Consider the following 20,419-nt stretch of genomic DNA (forward strand, 5'->3'; position numbering starts at 1 on the left):
AGGTTGTAGTCAAATCTATTTGATTATATAATCTATACCAGTGTTTCTCAACCTTGGCAAGTTTAAGATAAGCGGACTTCAACTCCCAGAATTCCACAGCCAGCATCATAAAGTTGCCATGGTTGAGAAACACTAATCTATAGCTTCAGGGTAAATAATAATAGATCCATGAAATGTAATGCAGCAAACTACAAGGATGCATGATAAATCCATTATTTTTGTAATCAGAGCCCCAGTCAGCCATCAGTAATAATAATCACTGTGACAACACTGTGCATGCGTTTCTATAAAATGAGCAGCTGGTGTTCCTTTTGAAATAGTCAAATCTTGTGCAGGTTTGCTGTGCAATGTGACATTTCTTACTTGAATTACACACCCAACAATAGAATCTGTCTTAATGCTGTGGTATACCCATAGCCATATACCCATAGCTACGTTTGTTCTACTTCAAGCTCAGATCCTGAAAATGTTGGCCAATGAGGAGGAGGAGGTGAGATTTCTGCCAACCTATCCTTAGCTGTCTTTCAAGTTCTCTGAGAAGTTGCCTGTGTGATTTGTGAGCTATAGATAGAGAAATAAATGAAAAGGTTCCGAAAGGAGCAAAATTATACCAACATGTATAGAAACTTGAAAGTCATATCAGCAACTGCTTGTTAATTCTCATGCTACAGTTCACTTAAAAAATTCATCCAGACACACTCACACCCCCTACTGTAACAAAGTTGTGATATTGCTGATGAGGTGGTAATAGGCAAATTATCTTCTGCCTTGTCATAGCCCATCCTGCCTAGCACTTGTCAGAATCCTAGGTAATGTCTTCAGCTGAAAAAATGTAATGAGTTCTCTCGATATGTGTATAAGGCAGTTAAAAATTAATGCAATGCCAGTGTCAGTACATTTTTGAAAATTGAAATGTCCTGAGCAGATTTCAATGTTTTTCCTCAATATTTTAGTTTTAACACCAGTGCTCTTTCTCCAGAACAATCCAGAGGCACATGAAAATTTCTTGAAAATAAACCGAGCATATGAAGTATTAAAAGATGAAGATCTGAGAAAGAAGTATGATAAATATGGTGAAAAAGGTCTGGAAGATCACCAGGAAGGAGGTCGCTATGAAAGCTGGCACTTTTACCGCTATGATTTTGGTAAGATGTTTTCTTGTAGGCGAAACTGAATCGTAACCTATTTTCTGTGGTTCATTTGTAAAAAAAAAACAAAAAAAAAAACTTCAAAGGAAAATATTGCCCTAATTTGCACACTAAAGGTGTAGGAGAATTTAAGTCTTAATTAGGAGTGTGGATGTTATGTGATAGCATATTATGTATATTTGGCTTTTTTAATTACTTTGGGAATAGGACATCCACTATATTAAATTTGTTTTGCCATCAGAGTTGTTAATGAGTTGTTTCATAGTAGGTTCTCAGACTGCTTTCAGATTGAGTAAGAGTCTCCATTTAAAATTGCTTCTTGGTATGGATGGCCAACTGGCAGTCCATTAAGGAGCCATACATACATACATGCATATCAAATATATGCCTTCTGTGTCAGATAATGCAGACAAAGAATGCGAAATAGCAAGCAAAAGAAATTAAAGGAGCGGTGGGGAGGCTATATAAGAGAAAAGGAAGGCAAACTAAATTTGGTTTAGTTTGCGACCTAGCCACAGGCCGGCTATGTCACATGTTGGCCATGCCCACGCCCAATTTAGTGAAGGGGAAAAGGGGAAAAAAGTTCCAATCAGTCTTGTGACCCCGCCGTGACGACGTGAGTTTGACACCCCTGGTTTATACTAATAACTAGCCATTTTATCTTTCCTTACTTTCTGTCCTTGCGAATTATTCCACTGCATCCTTACATTGCTTTGTGTATTGTCTGTTATTTTCTTACACTTCTAACCTTCTCTCTAAGGAACTCTATATTTAACCATAACTTTGATAGTCTTCCTTTTTCCCTTAAGCTCTTTCTTCATATATGTTTCACAATTCAGTTCTCATTCATTCTCTTTTAGAGTTAAATGAACTCAGCGTGGTTCCCTTGATTTTGTGCTCTGCCTGCATTTATTCAACACCCAGAATCATTTGAGAGTTATTGTTCATGCTATATTTTCTTGTTGTACCATACACATTTTCTAAATATCCTGTTCCTACTGCATGTAACTTGCCTTTATGTCTCTCCTGATACACACAATTCTCAATTATCTGCATCCTATTACAAAATGGACAGAGGTATACTCTTAAACCAGCCATCTCAACAAACAACATTCCATGCCCTTTTTAAGGTAGATCTCTGTTGCTGGGACAAAAATGGGAGCCTTTCAAAACAATAATAAGCAGATGGATATTTCAGTGTAAGTCTTATCTGGCGAAAAAGATGGTTAGCCCTTTGGTCTCACAAGGGAAAAAGAAGTTCAAGTGTGTCTCAAACATTGTCTTAATATACTCACAAATAAGTGCTGGACTGGTGGTTTCTTTTCAAGTTTTTGTATTTTGTATTCTTGACAATAAGCCAAATTAATGAGATGAATCTTTTTTTCATTGTTCTGTGCTGTTAGAAGCTTGACAATATTATTATGTGTGTCAGAATGAGCTATGAAGCTTAATTTCACTTGAGCCAAAAATAAAAATGTACACTGTATGTATGAATGAAATGTAACTTCCCTGCTTTAAAAAGATGTATTATAGTCACTATTGATGAGTTTTTGTTATTATAAAATATTCTAAGAAAGAAAATACTAGAACCTAAAGTCTCTCACTATTCGTGGATTAATGGTCTCTTAAGTATATATGAGCAGAGGAGTAGTAATTGGTTATTAGTTTTTAAATGTTGTATAGCTGGATTAAATGGACTTCTAAAAATGCTAACTGAATGGTTTTTTTACCAGGTATCTATGATGATGATCCTGAAATCATAACATTAGATAGAGGAGAATTTGGTAAGTGATATGTGATCTTGTAATTTCCTAACATTTCTGCTTTCCAATTTCTTTATTGTGTTGTTTTTTTATGACTTTTTTGTTGTAACTGTACAGATAGCAGAATGTCATTCAGAATCCATGTGAGGTGATCTTCAATTTTTTTTATTTGCACCCTCTCATTTAGTGATTGCAATTATTAAATTGGAAGTGAAACAAACACTGAGTGAAATGGCCATTAGTTGACTGAGAGAGACATACACACTTTGTGAAGATCACTGCTTGCTGTCATTTCATTCAGATAAAATTCTCTGATCAGGCAATATCAGCATTCTCACTCTGGCATCAGTTGTTGTCAGGCGTAGAAATTTGGTCATATGTGCATCCATTAGTTGTAACATGTTTTTTTTAATGTTGTATTTGTGAATAATCGCTAATCAAGGTGGTTACTAAACGAGGAGTGGGTGTATTACATCCTGCCTTTCATTTTGGAGGTCAAAGGGCACATAGCTCTCCTCTTTCTCCTACATCAGCAACCCTATCAGGTTGAGTAGACAGAGAAAGTGTGATAACGATCGAGCTACTGTCACTGAGGCTGAACTTAAACATTGGTCTCTCTGCTTTTAGGCCAATACTTTAACCACTAAGCTCATACTTCATGCTCTTATGCCCATAATGCTGTTTTCATCCTACAGTAGACATATTAATATTAATTCTTTCCCTTTGTTTCTGTTTTTGCCCTGCCAAATGAATATGGTATGCATCTTAAGTTGACTTTTAAGTGAGCATATATTCATAAGATTCATAAATTGGCATGATGATTTGTAAGAAGTGGAATGCCAAAATATACTCTGGGCAACTATAATTGAGATGCCAGGCATGATCTATGTATTCCTTCCTTTGGTCCAGGATCTGAGCAGTTCCACTTATAAAGAGCAAGGTTCCCATCAACTTTTATTCAAAGGGGAAACTAGGGAAAAGAACTTCACTCCTCCATGACAGAGTGTTCTCAACCATTTTTGTAGCATTAATTTGAGACCTGTTCTTCCAGCAGTTTTCTTAATGTATACCAGAATAGTTAATTGAACTGTAGTAGGCTCTGCCAAATCCAGCATTTAGTTTTCAAAAGTACCCAGTACTTTTTTATTTCTTATTAGTGTTTCTAATATAGGCTAACTTTCAGTGGAGGTGTTAGGTTCTGCTGATCTGGTCATCTTTAAATCTACGGTAATTAGCCATGTATTGCGTGTTTTAAATTAGGGGAGGGAATCTAGTTTCTTCTCAATCAACAAGGCAAGTAACTTTGGCTGATGGGAGTTGTTGTTCAACTGGAACTTGCAAGTTTCAGTCTCATTTTAATACTTACATTCTGTAGGCCAAGGGTGTCAAACACGTGGGCTGAATCCGGCCCACAATAGGCCACAGAATTGGCCTGTGGGCCATCCTGTAAACAGCAAGGGACGGCCCCTGCTACTCTGGGACCAGCCATGCCGACCAAGTCAGCCACGACAACCAGGCCACACCCACCCCAGCCCCCAAGGACAAACAAAATCACAATGCGGCTCACAACGGGTTTGAGTTTGACACCCCTACTGTAAGCATATCACCCTCCCCCAATGTTGATGGGCTATGGAGATACTCCAATTCCTTCCACATATATGTTCCTTCAATTCCCATCATCTCTAGATCAGCAGCATGTTGACTGGAAGACATGAAAAGTTTCTACTCAGCTGGAGGATGTTGGTTTAGGAGAAGACTAGGCTAATCCTCATGCTCCCACTATGTTTGCCTGGAAATTATTCAGTGGTAAAAATAACGTTTTTCGTCATCATTCTTTCTTTTTTAATAGATGCTGCTGTTGGTTCTGGAGAACTGTGGTTTGTAAATTTCTATTCTCCTCGATGTTCACATTGCCATGATTTAGCACCCACGGTAGGTTGCCACTGTAGGTGTGTTGTCATTAAATTTATGTCCCTGTTTGTGTGTGTGTTTGTGTTTGTGTGAGGATACAATCCTAGAGGGCTGATTGAGGGGAACAGTGAAGACTTTCCTTGTGGCATGAGAATAAGAGGAAGCTGCATTCTTCTGACATGGAGCAGGACTATATTTCTGCAATACAATGATCTCCAGTTTGGCCCATGTGAAGCCCTATTGCATGTTTTGGCAAGAATATAGGCAGTGTCTTGCAGTCTGCCACCATTTCTTCTGAAATAGTTCTGCTAGGAGTCATATAAAAAATTATTCTGCCACTTTGACAATCCATGAGAGCATGTAGCAATGTAGAACAAGAATAAGGAATGTGCTTGTGTGTGTGATGACCTAACCTAAGAAGAAAAAGTGGGTTTTTGTAAACAATACTAGCAAAGCTATATTTGAGTTACAATTAAGGGAACATATATTGAAATCATACTGTTTTTTAAGCATCATAATGTTTTTTTAAGCATTTCTAAATGGGGTAAAAAGCTGAAAAATAATCATATATTTTTTTCTCATTTGAAGTGGAGAGAATTTGCTAAAGAAATGGATGGATTAATACGCATTGGCGCCGTCAACTGTGGTGATAATAGAATGCTTTGCCGGAATAAGGGAATCAATAGCTACCCCAGCCTCTACGTGTTCAAAAGTGGAATGGTAAGTAGGCACAGAACCTAGCATCCCATTCCATTCCATAGAGGAGCATTTGAAGTAACTCCACTGTACTCGGGGATCTCTGGGAGGAAAAAAAGGCTTTCCCCATTTATTAGAGACTTGGGGCCAAAGCTTGTCCTAGTTACATGGAGATGTGTAACCTCAAGCCTAAGTACTATTGCGAGAGGGTATCTCAACATTGAAAGGAAGGTTTCTTAAATGAGAAGGTTGTCTTAGATTTTCTCAGAATATGCAGATTTTTTTTTCTGTCCCGTTTTCAGTGGTCATAAACTTAGAATTGCCTTCTTTTGAAGGAAGTACGATAGAAGGCATTTGATGCTGAGAGGAGACTTGAAACAGTAGGCCTGTTCATATTTTGATACTGAAAAGACTTAAGACAGTGCACGAAAGAGGTACAAGGTATCCTGCTCCCCAAATTTTTTTACAGTGTTTGTCCCCAACCTTCATATTGAGCAGAGATAAGAAGGATTCCCCTTGGTTCCAGAAAATGGGAAGAAAAGGCCCTACATAATCCAAAACCCTAAGCAATTTAAACCCTGAATTTTTCCAATTGCAAAGAAAGTGTCAAATCTGTAAAGGCTAAATGGACAGGATATAGCACAGATTGTTGCTTTGTTCTGCTTAGGCGCAGCTGTTTGTATTTTGTAGATCCTTTTAGTGTTTCAACTAGGAGAAGAACTATAGTATCAATAAGGTAATAATGTTATGTATTCAGTTTCTATTCCAGATTCCTCTTCTAAAGTCCAAAAAGAAACTTTCTGTAGCAAAGATCAAGGATATAAATAAGTTCCCAAGGATAATAATGGTTAACGTGTGTGACCACAAAATACTGTTTTAAAATTGGATGCTTTTCTAAATCTTTTTTAGAATCCAGTGAAATTTTATGGTGACAGATCAAAGGAGAGTTTAACAAATTTTGCCATGCAGTATGTCACAAGCACAGTGACAGAACTATGGGCAGGTAAGCATTTATTTATTTTTAAATAAGTATTTGTTTTCAAATTGCATATGTGTTTCTTTTAGTGTTTATTATGTTAGATCACCCAAAGCAGAGTCTTGGACAGTGAGTAGATGTTAAACAAATAAATAGTTCACTATTGGATCAAATATAGGTGATTATATTTTAGACAAATATTCTTCTTGCATAAATTATAAAATATGTTTACAAAAAATATATCTTAAAGTTGTGTTACAACTAAATCATACTATGTAAGCCTTATGAATAATTAAACAATAGGTACAAATTCCTAAATCCAGTCTGCTCTTTTTTCCCCTAGGAAATTTTGTTAACACTGTTGAAAATGCATTTGCTTCTGGTATCGGCTGGTTAATTACATTTTGTACTGAACAAGGAGGTAAATTATATGTTTGCTTATGAAAGAATGGATGAGAAATTCTAATTCTTCTAACAGCCAAAGAAACTTAAAATTGAAGCTAAGCTGGAAAATATTTAGAATTGCATCTAGAATAGGAATTTTTAAATTTGTTTTCATTCAAATATTTTGAACCTCAAGAGGCAGCGTTCTGTAATTAGATAATATAACCCTGCAGGAATAGGTTTTGCTTTTTTTAACAAGTCTTTTGAAAAGCTGTTTTTAAAATCTCATCTCTGCATTACTATTTTCTTTGCTCTTTCTTGTTAAGTTTAGACCTTCTCTATTATTGTAAATCTATCTTTTCAGAGGGGTGGAGGTTATTAGCTCTTCCTCCTTCCCTGAGTGTCAAACCAATCCTGGTGTCAAACCAAGGCAGGGAACCATATATGAAATTTCAGGCCCTCATACTTCCCTGCAAAGCTTTGGGTGGTGTGTGTATGTGTTAATATTAAATAAGAAAAATAGGACTACAATAGATAGTTAGAAAATGATTTAGATGCTTTACTGCCTTGACTTAGTATGTTCTGTATTTCAGTTGAGACACATGAAGAAATCTTTCCTATTTTTCATAGGATTCAATGCCAAGTATTGTATAATCTCTTTGTGCTGAGAATATACCTTAACAATTTCCCCCAAAGAATATTTAGCTGTGCAATGGTATTTGAACAGACATACAAATATGTAAATCAAATGTGTGTACTTCAACTCCCAGAATTCCCCAGCCAGCACTAACTGGGAAATCTGGGAGTTGAAGTCCACACATTTTAAAATGGCCAAGACTGAGAAATGCTAGTGTAGATTAATATAATATTTTTAAAAATATGTTTACTTATTTTAATGTAATTTATCTAGATTGTTTGACTTCTCGAACACGCCTTAAACTGGCTGGCATGTTGGTAAGCATTGGTGTTTTATTTTTATTTTTATTTTTTTAAAAATATTAAATACACCAGTGAAATTTGGCCCAAAGGAACGCTCACTGACTTCAGTGGGAGAGAGCTAAATACATACTGGAATCCTCTATCTCAATTTAACTTTGCTTTGGCCATTATTTCTAACTCCTCCCTGGGATGGAATTGTTTTGTAAGCAAAGCATGAACTGAATGGCAAAGTATGCCTGCCGTTCAAATAGATGTGTGATATATCTCTGTTAGATTTCAGTTTTTCATTTTTCTTTTGTTTTTTGATACAGGAAGGCCTGGTTAAAGTAGGCTGGATGGACTGTGCCACCCAGGGTGAGCTTTGTGATAGTTTGGATATCTCATCTAGCACAACAGCGTATTTTCCACCTGGAGCCACCTTAACTAATAAAGAGAAAGGAGGTGTTTTGGTATGAGTTTTACCATTGGTTTGCCTTTGCCTACGCTGAGTAGTTGGTGGTGGTAGAGGAGATGAAGGAATAAATATCTTAGTATTTTTTTCTTCCTAGGTTTTGCTTATGCTCAGGTGGTATTTGTTCCTTTTTACGTGTTTGGCTATTGTTGGCATTCCAGGGAAAGAGTAGAGTTTTGTGTATTGGAGAACACTTATCCAATCTGGCACCCTTGAAATATGTTGTTCTAAACTACCATCATCCCTAGGCAGCATTGTCCATGATCTTGCTAATTGGACTGCTCAGCTTTCTCATCCATCATACCTGGAAGGTATCAAATTGGAGCCCTGGTGGCGCAGTGGTTAGAATGCAGTGTTGTAGGATGATTCTGCCCACTGCCAGGAGTTCGATCCTGGCCAACTCAAGGTTGACTCAGCCTTCTAAGTTTCTGAGGTCAGTAAAATGAGGACCCAGATTGTTGGACTCAATATGCTAACATTGTAAACCAATCACAGAGTGCTGCAAAACACTATGGGAACAGTATATAAGATTAAGTGCTATTCTATTACTTCTATAGAGAGCATATACCTGTACTAATATCATGTAAGCATTCTGGCAGTTAATTGTCCTGAAGATACTAAAGTGTCCAGTGCTTAACTATACCACTTTATTCTATTTATTCTATTCTTTTTCTAATGTTGGACAAAATATAAATATTTAGGATAATTAATATTGGTAGATACTGAGTAACTGATGTAGTGTTTAATGCATCAGGCTAGAAAGCAGAAGACCTTGAGTTCTAGTTCTGCTTAGGCACAAAACCAATTGGGTGATCTTGGACCAGTCAGTTTCTCTCAGCCCTAGGAAAGAGACAGTGGCAACCTACTTCTGAAAAATAATCGGGTTTTTTTCTCTCTGGAATTCCTTTGTGTATTCTGAAATTTTGATAGGATCTAAGTAAGGGTAAGAAGGAATACATAGTGAAAAAAAGTTATCTAATTTCTACAGTTCTCTCTAATTCCGGGTCATTTCAAGAAGACTGAAATGTTTTAATGAATGAGGAGATATCAGAAGTGTCAGTAAACATAAGCTATGCAAAGAAATAAAACTTTTTTTTATTCTTACTATTACATTTTTTTTTCTTCATCTTGTCTATTCAAGAGAGTGCAGAAATGGCTCCTGAAATGCATTAAAAATTACTAAAACATTACTTCAAACAATTAAATTATGGTAAATAAAATATCTACCGTACAGTTGAATAACATTTATATGATGATTTTCCACCCTTTTCAGCATGTGAACTCCTTAGACGCAAGAGAAATATATTTGGAAGTCATGAAGCACCTTCCAGACTTTGATACAATCCTGGCATCTACTTTAGAGGTAAATATTTTAATTCTCAATCTCTCTCTTCATTGCAACACATTTATTCTTTTTGTCTCCTAAATTCTCTCATTTTTTTTTTTTAATTTGATTTATATGCCGCCCTTCTCCGGAGACTCAGGGCGACTTACAATGCGTTAAGCAATAGCCTTCATTCTTTTGTATATTTTATACAAAGTCAGCTTATTGCCCCCACAAACTGGGTCCTCATTTCACCTACCTTAGAAAGGATGGAAGGCTGAGTCAACCTTGAGCCTTGGAGATATTCGAACCAGCAGAAATTGCAGGCAGCTGTGTTAATAACAGGGTGCACTAAACCACTGTACTATCAAGGCTCTTTTCCCCAATAGGTCACACCAATCCTCTTTTCTTAAATCTGGGCCATGTTTTCTTTTAAACTGTAGAATAGACCTGTACAACATGAGGCCTTGTGTGGCCCACTGGCATTTTTAAACATATCAGTAAATTCATTGCTGCCAAAGTTATCAGGAAGTCTCTGCCCCTGCCCTCCTGAAACAGACTGCTGAGACTCTCACATGTCTCCATGCTTTACCAGAGTTGCCAACTCTATTGCTGCCATCAGTATGGCCCATTCCATCTACAAAATGTGCAGGCCTTCTCCTGAGGTTTAGTGACGGCCCTGGTTTAAAAGGTAAAGGTTCCCCTCTCACATAGAGTAGGTTCCCGACTCTAGCCGAAGAGCCAGTGCTGTCCCGAAGACGTCTCCGTGGTCATGTGGCTGGCATGACTAAACGCCAGAGGCGCACGGAACACTGTTACTTCCCACCAAAGGTGGTCCGTATTTTTCTACTTACATTTTTTACATGCTTTCGAACTGCTAGGTTGGCAGAAGCTGGGACAAGTAATGGGAGCTCACCCCGTTACACGGCACTAGGGATTCGAACTGCTGAACTTTCTATCGACAAGCTCAGCATCTTAGCCACTGAGCCATCACATCCCTGGGTTTACACCTGGCTTAAACCAGAATGTAAAAAAGCAGGGGAGAAAATAAGATCTGTTTTGTTGGGAAGCTCAAACTCTGCCATTTTAACAAAAAGTCAATATGAACATATTATTGGTAAATTTATTTAATTTGCTATGCCATATGTTTGATGCAGCATATGCATAAGTAAAGCACATTCACCCATGCATATGTTTGGCTCCACAGAAATACACATTTCAAACAAACTTCCATAGAATTGCATCGTGAATTAAGAAGAAATACATATTTATAGTTATTCAATGGGAGAAAGCATGCATACAATAAATAATATGGGGAGCTACAGATCACCTGACATGTTATGTACACCTGGGAAAAATCATGTAATCTATTTGATCCCTTTCTCTATTCTCTGTTTAATATGTTTTTCCTTCAAAAAGCCTGAGTTGGTTTTCTTTGCCTTTTCCAAGGATCATGTGGCCCACCATCGATGGTTAATATTCTTTCAGTTTGGCAAAAACAGCAAGTCAGATTCCCATGACCTTAAGAAGCTAAGTGTTCTCCTTAAAGCTGAAAATATTCAAGTAAGTGTGCGAAGCTCAATAATCTTTGATTTAAAGGGACAATATTGTTTTATCTAGTGCCTTTTTCTTCAAACCCTGATCATTTTGAAGCGTTCTGCTATTTTTATTTATTTATTTATTTATAATTAAATTTATATACCGCCTTACTCCCAAAGGACTCAGGGCGGTGAACAGCCAGAAAGTAAAATATACATAATACAAACGTTAAAAACCATTTAAAATACATTAAATACTTTGGCCAGATTTAAAACACCCCAATTATAAAACCAATTTAAAAGCAATTAAAAAGGGAGGTTAGGCCAGACCAGCCTCCTGGAATAAGAATGTTTTGAGGGCGCGGCGGAAAGTGCGCAGATCCAGGATCCTCCTGGGGGAGCTTGTTCCAGATGGCAGGTGCCCCCACAGAGAAGGGTCTCCCTGTGGGGGCCGCCAGTCGACATTGTTTGACCGATGGCACTTTGAGAAGACCCTCTCTATGTGAGCGTACTGGTCGGTGAGAGGCTATTGGTGGCAGAAGGCGGTCTCGTAGGTACCCCGGTCCTAAGCCATGGAGCACTCTAAAGGTGGTAACCAAAACCTTGAAGTGCACCCGGAAGACCACTGGGAGCCAGTGCAGCTTGCGCAGGAGGGGAGTCACATGGGAGCGCCACATCGCTCCCGTAACCACCCGTGCGGCTGCATTCTGGACCAGTTGGAGCCTCCGGGTGCTCCTCAAGGGGAGCCCCATGTAGAGAGCATTACAGTAGTCCAGGCGGGAAGTGACGAGGGCATGAGTGACCGTGCGTAATGAGTCCCGATCCAGAAAAGGATGCAACTGGTAGATCAGGCGAACCTGATAAAAAGTCCTCCAGGTCACAGCCATCAAATGCTTTTCTAAAGACAGCCATGAGTCCAGGAGGACACCCAAGTTGCGAGCCCTCTCCGTGGGGGCCAACGACTCGCCCTCAATAGTCAGTGATGGCACCAACTGACTATATTGGGATGTCGGAAACCACAGCCACTCGGTCTTGGATGGGTTGAGCCTGAGTCTGTTTCTCTCCATCCAGATCCGTACAGCCTCCAGGCACCAGGACATCACTTCAAGGGCATCATTGGGGTGATCCGGGGTGGAGTGTCATCAACATACTGATGGTACTTCACCCCGAAACCACGTATGATCTCAGCCAGAGGCTTCACATAAATGTTGAACAGAAGGGGCGAGAAGACCGACCCCTGTGGCACCCCACATACAAGGGCCTTGGGGTCGACCTCTGCCCCTCTATCAATACAGACTGCGACCAGTCGGAGAGAAAGGAGGAGAACCACCGCAACACGGTGTCTCCCACCCCTAACTCTTCCAACCGGTGCAGCATGATACCATGATCGATGGTATCAAAAGCCGCTGAGAGGTCTAATAGGACCAGGACAGAGGAGCAACCCTGTCCCGAGCCCTCCAGAGATCTGCGACCAATGCCGTCTCCGTGCTGTACCCAGGCCTGAAGCCCGACTGGAACGGATCTAGATAAGCCGATTCATCCAGGTACTGAGGAAGCTGTCGCGCTACCACACTCTCAACAACCATCGCAACGAAGCGAAGGTTGGAGATTGGACGATAATTGGCCAACACTGCCGGGTCCAGGGAAGGCTTCTTGAGGAGAGGCCTCCCCACCGCCTCGTTCAAGGCGGTGGGGAAGACACCCTTACTCAAGGAAGCATTAATAATCCCCTGGAGCCAGCCTTGCGTAACCTCCCAGGAGGCCAGCACCAACCAGGAGGGACACGGATCCAATAAACATGTGGCTGTGCTCAGTCTACCCAGTATCCTGTCCACGTCTTCGGGAGCCACAGAATCAAACTCTTCCCAGGTAATATTCTCAAGACCTGCCTCCATCATCCCCCCTGAATCTACCTAGTCAGAGTCCAGGTGTTCCCGAATCTGAGCGATTTTGTCATACAGATACTGTACAAAGTCCTCGGCTCTACCCTCCAAGGGGTCCTCCCGCGCTTCCTGGTGGAGCAGGGAACGGGTCACCCTAAACAGGGCGGCCGGGCGATTATCTGATGACACAATAAGAGCGGAAAAATAATTACATTTTGCCGCTTTTATTGCCACCAGGTAGGTCTTAATATAAGACTTTACCAGTGTTCGGTCGGATTCAGAACGGCTGGCCCTCCAATTGCTCTCCAGGCGTCTTTTCCGGCGCTTCATCTCCCTCAGCTCCTCTGTGAACCAAGGAGCCAGGTGAGACTGGTAACGGGTTAGAGGCCGCAAAGGCACGATCCAGTCCAAAGCTCCAGCGGCCGCCCTATCCCAGGCGGCCACTAGGTCTTCAGTCGAGCCATGAGCCAGAGCCTCAGGAAATGGCCCAAGCTCCGTCTGGAACCTATCCGGGTCCATCAGGCACCTGGGGCGGAACCACCTCATCGGTTCTGCCTCCCTGCGGCGGGGTGTGGTGGTTCGAAGGTCAAAGCGAAGGAGGGAGTGATCTGACATGACAAGGGCTCAATCACTATATCCCCTATCTCAAGATCACTCAACCACTGACAGAGACAAAAACCAGGTCCGGCGTGTTTCCCCCCGTGTGAGTAGGGCCATGAACTAACTGGATCAGGTCCTTGGCCGTCATGGAAGCCATGAACTCCCGAGCCATCTCAGACTCCTCACCGACGGATGGCAGGTTTAAATCCCCCATGACCATAAGCCTGGGGATATCAACCGCCACCGCTGCTATAACGTTGAGCAGCTCGGGCAGGGCCGTCGCCACGTGGCAGGGAGCCAGGTATGTAACCAGCAAGCCCATCTGCGCCCCATGACCCTACTTCACAAGGAGGGACTCACATCCGGCCGTCTGAGGAACAGTGGCCTCCCTCGGACCAAGACCCTCTTTAATAACAACCGCCACCCCCCGCCCCTCCCCTGTGACCTTGGCTGATGAAATGCACGAAAACCGGGTGGGCACATTTCAACGAGGGGGACTCCCCCCTCCTGGCCCAACCAGGTCTCCGTAATACACACCAGGTCCGCTCCCCTCTCCTGAACTAGATCACAAATGAGGGGGGCTTTATTTACCATGGACCTGGCGTTGCATAGCATCAGCCAAAGGCCCAGGGCCTGAGGGTCTGTGCAACCTGGGGAACAAGAGGAGCATTGGGGGCCGGAGCGCGCCACCGCTCGAAGACAGCGAGCGTGCACTCCCATTTTCTCCTATTTTCTTTTAGTCTCTTGCTTCCCACCTTCATCTGCTCACCCATGCCCTTTTCTTAAAGATGTATCCTTGAGGTGGGAAGACTTGAATTAAACATGTTTTCCCATACTGAAAATCAGCAGCTACTTGCTGCTTCATTGAGAATTTAGAGCATGTGCTGAATCAGCATCTAAAATAATAGTCTTTCTCCTTTCAAGTTGGGATAGATTTAGAAGCACACAGCAATAATATTAGAAAGCTCTGGATGTTTCTTCTATAATGGAAAATATAATGAAGTTGCAAGATAGCCTCAAGATTTGAGATTCTACCATAACTTGCACATTAGAACAATGTGAACATGCTTTGGATAAAACTAGGCTTTGATTGCATTTAAGGCCCATTGGCAGAACTGACAAGTGCTATCATTAGCAAAAAAAGAAAGATAAGTTCTTACTCAACAAAGATCTTGAGGAAAAAATGGACAAACAAGAAAAGGAAAGTAGTTTAAAAAATGAGAGTGAACGTAGAATGTTTACTTTGTGGAAAATTTGCCTTAAACTTAACTGTTTCTTTCACAGGTTGGGAAGTTTGACTGTCTTACTGCTGCTAATATTTGTAACAGTCTGTATGTTTATGAACCATGTGTAGTGGTCTTTAAAGGACGGGGAATGGATAACTATGAAATCCACCATGGTAAACAATTTTTATATAGAAAATTTACATTTATAACTGGGATAGGCAATTTAGTTTTTACAGGTATATTTAACTGCAGCTTCACAGTTCCTTGCCATTGACATTCTAATCAATTGGAATCAAAGTACAAAATGAGTAGATAGCTTCTTTCTGATTTATTATGTTGTGGTATTTGATAACCTTTCTTTAGGGAAGGGTTGTATTGTCTTCTGCTCTCCCCCCCCTTCTCCCCCTCCCCTTTTGCAACACCCATTGAAATCCTCCATGAAGTTACTGAGGACATAATACTAAGATTTTTTTCCCCCCATTTTCAGGATTCTGGAGTCAGAAAGGTTGTGTGATAACAACTTGTGCAGATTAAGGCATACCCTGCTACCCTTAGCCCCACCCGCAAACCTCAGGTTTATTCTTTACTAGCCAATGACACAGCCCCACACATACACATAAACATTTGGAAAAGGGCCAACAATCTTGGTCTAGCCATTCTGATATTAAATATAATGTGATATATAGAAAAGATAAATGGCTTCCAAAACAAAAGGTCTAACCACAGTGGGAAAATAAAAATCTGCATGTACCAAATGTCATATTTAAGATATACATCAAAAGCAAGCTTGGACACTGCTATTGTTAAGCGAAGATACGACTAGGAGAGTTTTCAGCTGTTTCTGTATTGGTCATTTTTCCATTCTGAACCATTTCCTCCCTCCTTTGCTGTCATCCTCTAAACTGCTTGCTTTAACACAGCTTGGGAAATAATTTGAGGTATGTGTGGCCCTTTGAATAAGAAAATGGCCAATGAATCTTTTCCTTTTGCTTGTTTTGCTCCCCTACTCAAGATTTATAGCTTTCTAGAACTGTTTTTCATTTGGTGGAAGATGGGATACCATTTAATAGATATTCCTTAGATTCATCATAAACTGATTTGGTTCTGGTTGATTTAACACAATGCCTAGTTTGTCCCTGTACTGGAGTTTTCTGGTGCCCAAATTTTGCTCTCAGTTCACCAGAAGGAGAATTGATTTTATTTTTGCTACTTTTAAGTTAAAAAATTAGGATGCTGTAGAATTCAGGGATGATTATTCCATAAGGTTGTTGGAATTAAGCTCAGGGTGGTTGAAAGAGGCTTTCTCACAATACTGGATCATTCATCTATTGTAGCTTTCCTTAACTAGCTGTCTGTTGGAGATACTGGTCTATATTGATGAGAGTTGCACTCTAAAACATACTTCTGTAGACAGACTGACTTGTAGCATTCATGTGGTTTCTTTCTTTTTTAAAAAAATATTTTTTTATTATTTTTTTCTTTAAAGACAAAAACAGAAGAAAAGTTCCCATTTTACAACAGTTCCATATCAGTGTGGTTCCCTTATTCCTTATCTATTGTATATACTACTCCTTACTTATACATACTATTATAACATGTTTCCCCAAAAATAAGACCCTGTCTTATATTTTTTTGAACCCTGAAATAAGCGCTTGGCCTTATTGCAATGCGCTCAAAAGCCTGATTGGGCTTATTATCAGGGGATATCTTATTTTTTGGGGGAAAGGGTATCTATATATTACTTTACATACATTGCATATTTAATATCATTTTATTGATGCTTCCTAATTTCTAGATCATCTCTATTATATATTTTCTTGCTTTCTTTCATTAGGAGTGGTATATTTATTATGACTTCTTTAAAAAAAACATTAAACTCCCTTTTGGGAAGCAACGATCTTGCAAACTTGATTAACCTTCCTCAGAACGCATGTTCTTTATTTTTTTTTATTTTATTTTTTTTGTTTACTTCAAGCTCTCTTTCTCATCTTCATCTGTCTTTTGCCTGTCTTTTGCTGAACGAACAGTAGGTGGCTGTCTACACCACATCTCTATTTTTGTTTCCTTTTACAGGGAAAAATATTCTGTATGATTTAGTGGCCTTTGCCAAGGAGAGCGTGAATTCCCACGTCATTACACTTGGACCTCAAAATTTTCCTGGCAAAGAGAAAGAACCATGGCTTGTTGATTTTTTTGCACCTGTAAGTATTTCATCAAGAGCCAGTTTTGTGTGGTAGTTAAGTAACGAAGGTAGAATCAAGGATACTGTGAGTTCTAGTTCCACTTTTAATATAAAGCCAGTTTCGCTGGTTTTCCTTGATGCCCAAAAGGCATTTAATCATTTGAATTGGAAATTTTTAATGGGGCAATTAAAATTGATGCAATTCGGGACAAAATTTGAAAAAATGATAGGGAAAATCGATACAAAACTAACGGCAAGAATAATTATGAATGATGGCACTACAGAACAATTTGGCATAACAAAAGGGGTAAGACGGGGATGCCCACTCTCTCCACTTTTGTATATATTAACATTGGAGGTGCTCTTGAAGAATGTCAGAGAAGGTCAAGAAATAAAAGGTTTAAGGATAAAGAAAGAAGAATATAAGGTCTAGGCCTTTGCCGACAATTTGGTGTTTATAGTAGAAGAACCACTGGAATCAGGACCAAAACTAATTAAGAAATTAGAAGAATTTGGAGAAGTAGTGGGTCTTAAGATAAATAAAAATAAATCAAAATTAATAATTAAAAATCTTACAAAGAAACAGGAAAAAGATTTGGAAAACGACATACAAATTCAAGTAAACAAGAAAATAAAATACCTAGGGATTTGGTTATCGGCAAGAGGCTCCTCAATCAAAGAGGACAATTATGATAAAATAGTAATACAGATCAAGAAAGATTTGGACAATTGGAGAAACTTACAGATATCATTATTGGGAAGGATCGCCACCATAAAAATGAATATTTTGCCAAAACTGTTATTTCTATTTCAGGTCATACCAATAAAATTGGGGAAAAAAGTTCTTTGAAACATTAAATAAAATAACATCCAAATTTATATGGCAGGGAAAGTGACCAAGAATTAAACTTAAACTCTTACAGGATACAAAGGATAGAGGGGGAGTAGCACTCCCAGAATGGGAATTATATTATCAAGCTGCTAGAATAACCTGGTTAAAAAAATGGATAGAACTAAGGGACAAAAGAATATTAGCAATAGAAGGACACGAGTTACAAGTGGGTTGACACGCATTCCTTTGGGACGGAAAAGACAAAATACATAGTTATTTCAAAAGACATATATTAAGGAATGTGTTACTGCAAATTTGGTTGAAAATTAAAAAACAACATTATACAAAAATACCAATTTGGCTTTCACCGATAGAAGCAGTAAAACATCCAAACTTAATAGAATTAAATAAAATAATAAGATACAGAGATGTAATAGAACAACAAGGAAAACTGAAATCAAAGCAAGAATTGGAATCGGATCTAAACAGAGATATTGACTGGTGGACATACACACAGATCCAATCTAAATATAAAGAAGATACAAAAACATGAAATACAAAGAGAACAACGTGAATGTGATAAAATTATACTAGGGACAGATGAGAAGTTAATTAGTAAGATTTATAAATTCTTATTGTGATACAAAATGGAAGAGGAAATAGTGAAACACAATGATGAAATGGGCACAGAACTTTAATTATATAATAGATTTGGAGAGATGGGAAACAATGTGGCAAGTAAATTCAAAATTAACATTATCCACGGCATACAAGGAAAATGAGCTGAAGATGTTTTATAGATGGCACCTTCCACCAACAAGACTCCCAACGATGTTCCCAAATAATACCTCAACCTGTTGGAAATGCAAGAAAACTCATGGAACATATGGTGGACGTGCCTGGCAGCAAAAAAAAATTGGACAAATATAAAGAAATGGCTAGAAAAAATAGTAGACCAACCAATCGAAAGAAAGCCGGAAACATTCTTATTAGGAATATTCATGAGAACATACACCAAAGAAATAAAATATCTGATTCTACACATAACAGCTGCTCAAATAACATATGCACAAAATTGGAAACAGGAAAAGACTCAAACAGAGGAAGAAGTGATAGAAAAAATTTTAGAATGTGCTGGGATGGACAAACTAACAAAAGAAATTAAAGAAAAAGAAGACACAGATTATTACATAATTTAGAATAAATGGTATGAATGATTTGGGAATAGAAATAGAGAATAATAAATATAGGGGAAAATCTAAAAATGTAAAAAATGTATATAATATATAGAAATGTATAAATATAAGGTTATTAGTGTTAGAAAATACAATGTAACCAAAGAAAAAGGAACAATGAAGAAAATGAAATAATAAAAGTAACACGGGGAGAAAGATATAAAATGGAGAGAAGACCATTAAGAAATTGTTTAAAAAAGAAGATATATTTATATGTTGTATGTTATATGTTTGTCATATTGTGTTACAAGAAAATATTTTAAAAAATTTTTAAAAAACCAAAAATTATGGTTCTCTAGTGACTGGGGAGATTTGTTTCTTCTTCATTCTCTCTTTGATATTAGTGGTGTCCTCCTTGCCGGGCTTTATTGCCAGAACTGAGGAAAGCATCAAAGCATTTGTATGGCCAACTCAAGTTTGGGACATTGGATTGTACGGTTCATGAAGGGATTTGCAATTTGGTAAGTTCCAAGTAACATTACTTGCATACACTTACACTGGCATACGCTTACACATATTAACATACTATGATGGGGGAATCGAGAAATTACATCTTTTTTAAAGTTTCTATTTAGATGAAAGACTGTCTTCTACACATATACTTGCTGGGGTGCACATGCACAGACACACTAGTTCTTTGAGGATCTTATAACTTTTAAACTTTATGAACCTTAAACCTTGAAAATGAAGAATAAAGTGCATAGAATGTAGGCAGAATAGTTTACCTGATTTTATAGAATTATAACTTTATAATAGATAAATATCCAGATAACAGATATCTCTGGACAAATCTATTGTTAAAGCTCAAGAGCTTGGGTCTTAATAATCAGAAAATATGTTTATTTCCTTAAGTTAAATTCTACTTCTAAAAAAAAAAGTTCAAAGCACGTCTCAGAAGTTAAAATCATGTTCTTTGAATTACAATGTGTAACTTTGAACCTGTAGTCTTATCCATGTTTGTTGGGACTTAAATATATACAATTGCAATATAAAACTTTTTTTTTTAACCTGACTAATATTTATCCCATCTGACACCTGTGTTTTGTTCACTTCTGTTTTTTTAAAATAAATGACTGCAGTGATATAGGATATGGGTGCTTTGGTTTAGTTTTCAGAAGAAAGCGCTTGCCAGAGTACTGAATGAAAGGAGGCCTAGCTCCTGCCATTTCTCAAGACCTTTTACTTCATGATCTTTTATAGCACAACATTAGAGCTTATCCAACCACTGTGGTATTCAATCAGTCTCACACGCATGAATATGGAGGACATCACTCAGCTGAACAGATCTTAGAGTTTATTGAGGTATTTATTTATTTATTTATTAACATTTT

General features: G+C 38.6%; 1 protein-coding gene across 2 annotated transcripts in view; it reads left to right on the forward strand.

The window, feature by feature from the left end:
• DNAJC10 (DnaJ heat shock protein family (Hsp40) member C10) overlaps nucleotides 1-20,419 on the forward strand; it is a 38,465-nt gene that overhangs the window by 5,897 nt on the left and 12,149 nt on the right. For both annotated transcript variants that reach the window (XM_034428909.3, XM_034428918.3), the window contains 14 exons: nucleotides 980-1,145; nucleotides 2,882-2,932; nucleotides 4,761-4,843; nucleotides 5,411-5,542; nucleotides 6,428-6,521; nucleotides 6,838-6,915; nucleotides 7,789-7,832; nucleotides 8,129-8,266; nucleotides 9,542-9,631; nucleotides 11,042-11,155; nucleotides 14,898-15,012; nucleotides 16,913-17,040; nucleotides 19,433-19,549; nucleotides 20,289-20,390. In XM_034428909.3, the coding sequence (XP_034284800.2) occupies nucleotides 980-1,145; nucleotides 2,882-2,932; nucleotides 4,761-4,843; nucleotides 5,411-5,542; nucleotides 6,428-6,521; nucleotides 6,838-6,915; nucleotides 7,789-7,832; nucleotides 8,129-8,266; nucleotides 9,542-9,631; nucleotides 11,042-11,155; nucleotides 14,898-15,012; nucleotides 16,913-17,040; nucleotides 19,433-19,549; nucleotides 20,289-20,390 (1,452 nt within the window). The remainder of the gene's footprint in view (nucleotides 1-979; nucleotides 1,146-2,881; nucleotides 2,933-4,760; nucleotides 4,844-5,410; nucleotides 5,543-6,427; nucleotides 6,522-6,837; nucleotides 6,916-7,788; nucleotides 7,833-8,128; nucleotides 8,267-9,541; nucleotides 9,632-11,041; nucleotides 11,156-14,897; nucleotides 15,013-16,912; nucleotides 17,041-19,432; nucleotides 19,550-20,288; nucleotides 20,391-20,419) is intronic.

Source organism: Pantherophis guttatus, chromosome 1 (assembly GCF_059756535.1).
Source record: "Pantherophis guttatus breed Tessera chromosome 1, ASM5975653v1, whole genome shotgun sequence".
In the NCBI taxonomy this organism is placed as follows: Eukaryota; Metazoa; Chordata; class Lepidosauria; order Squamata; family Colubridae; genus Pantherophis; species Pantherophis guttatus.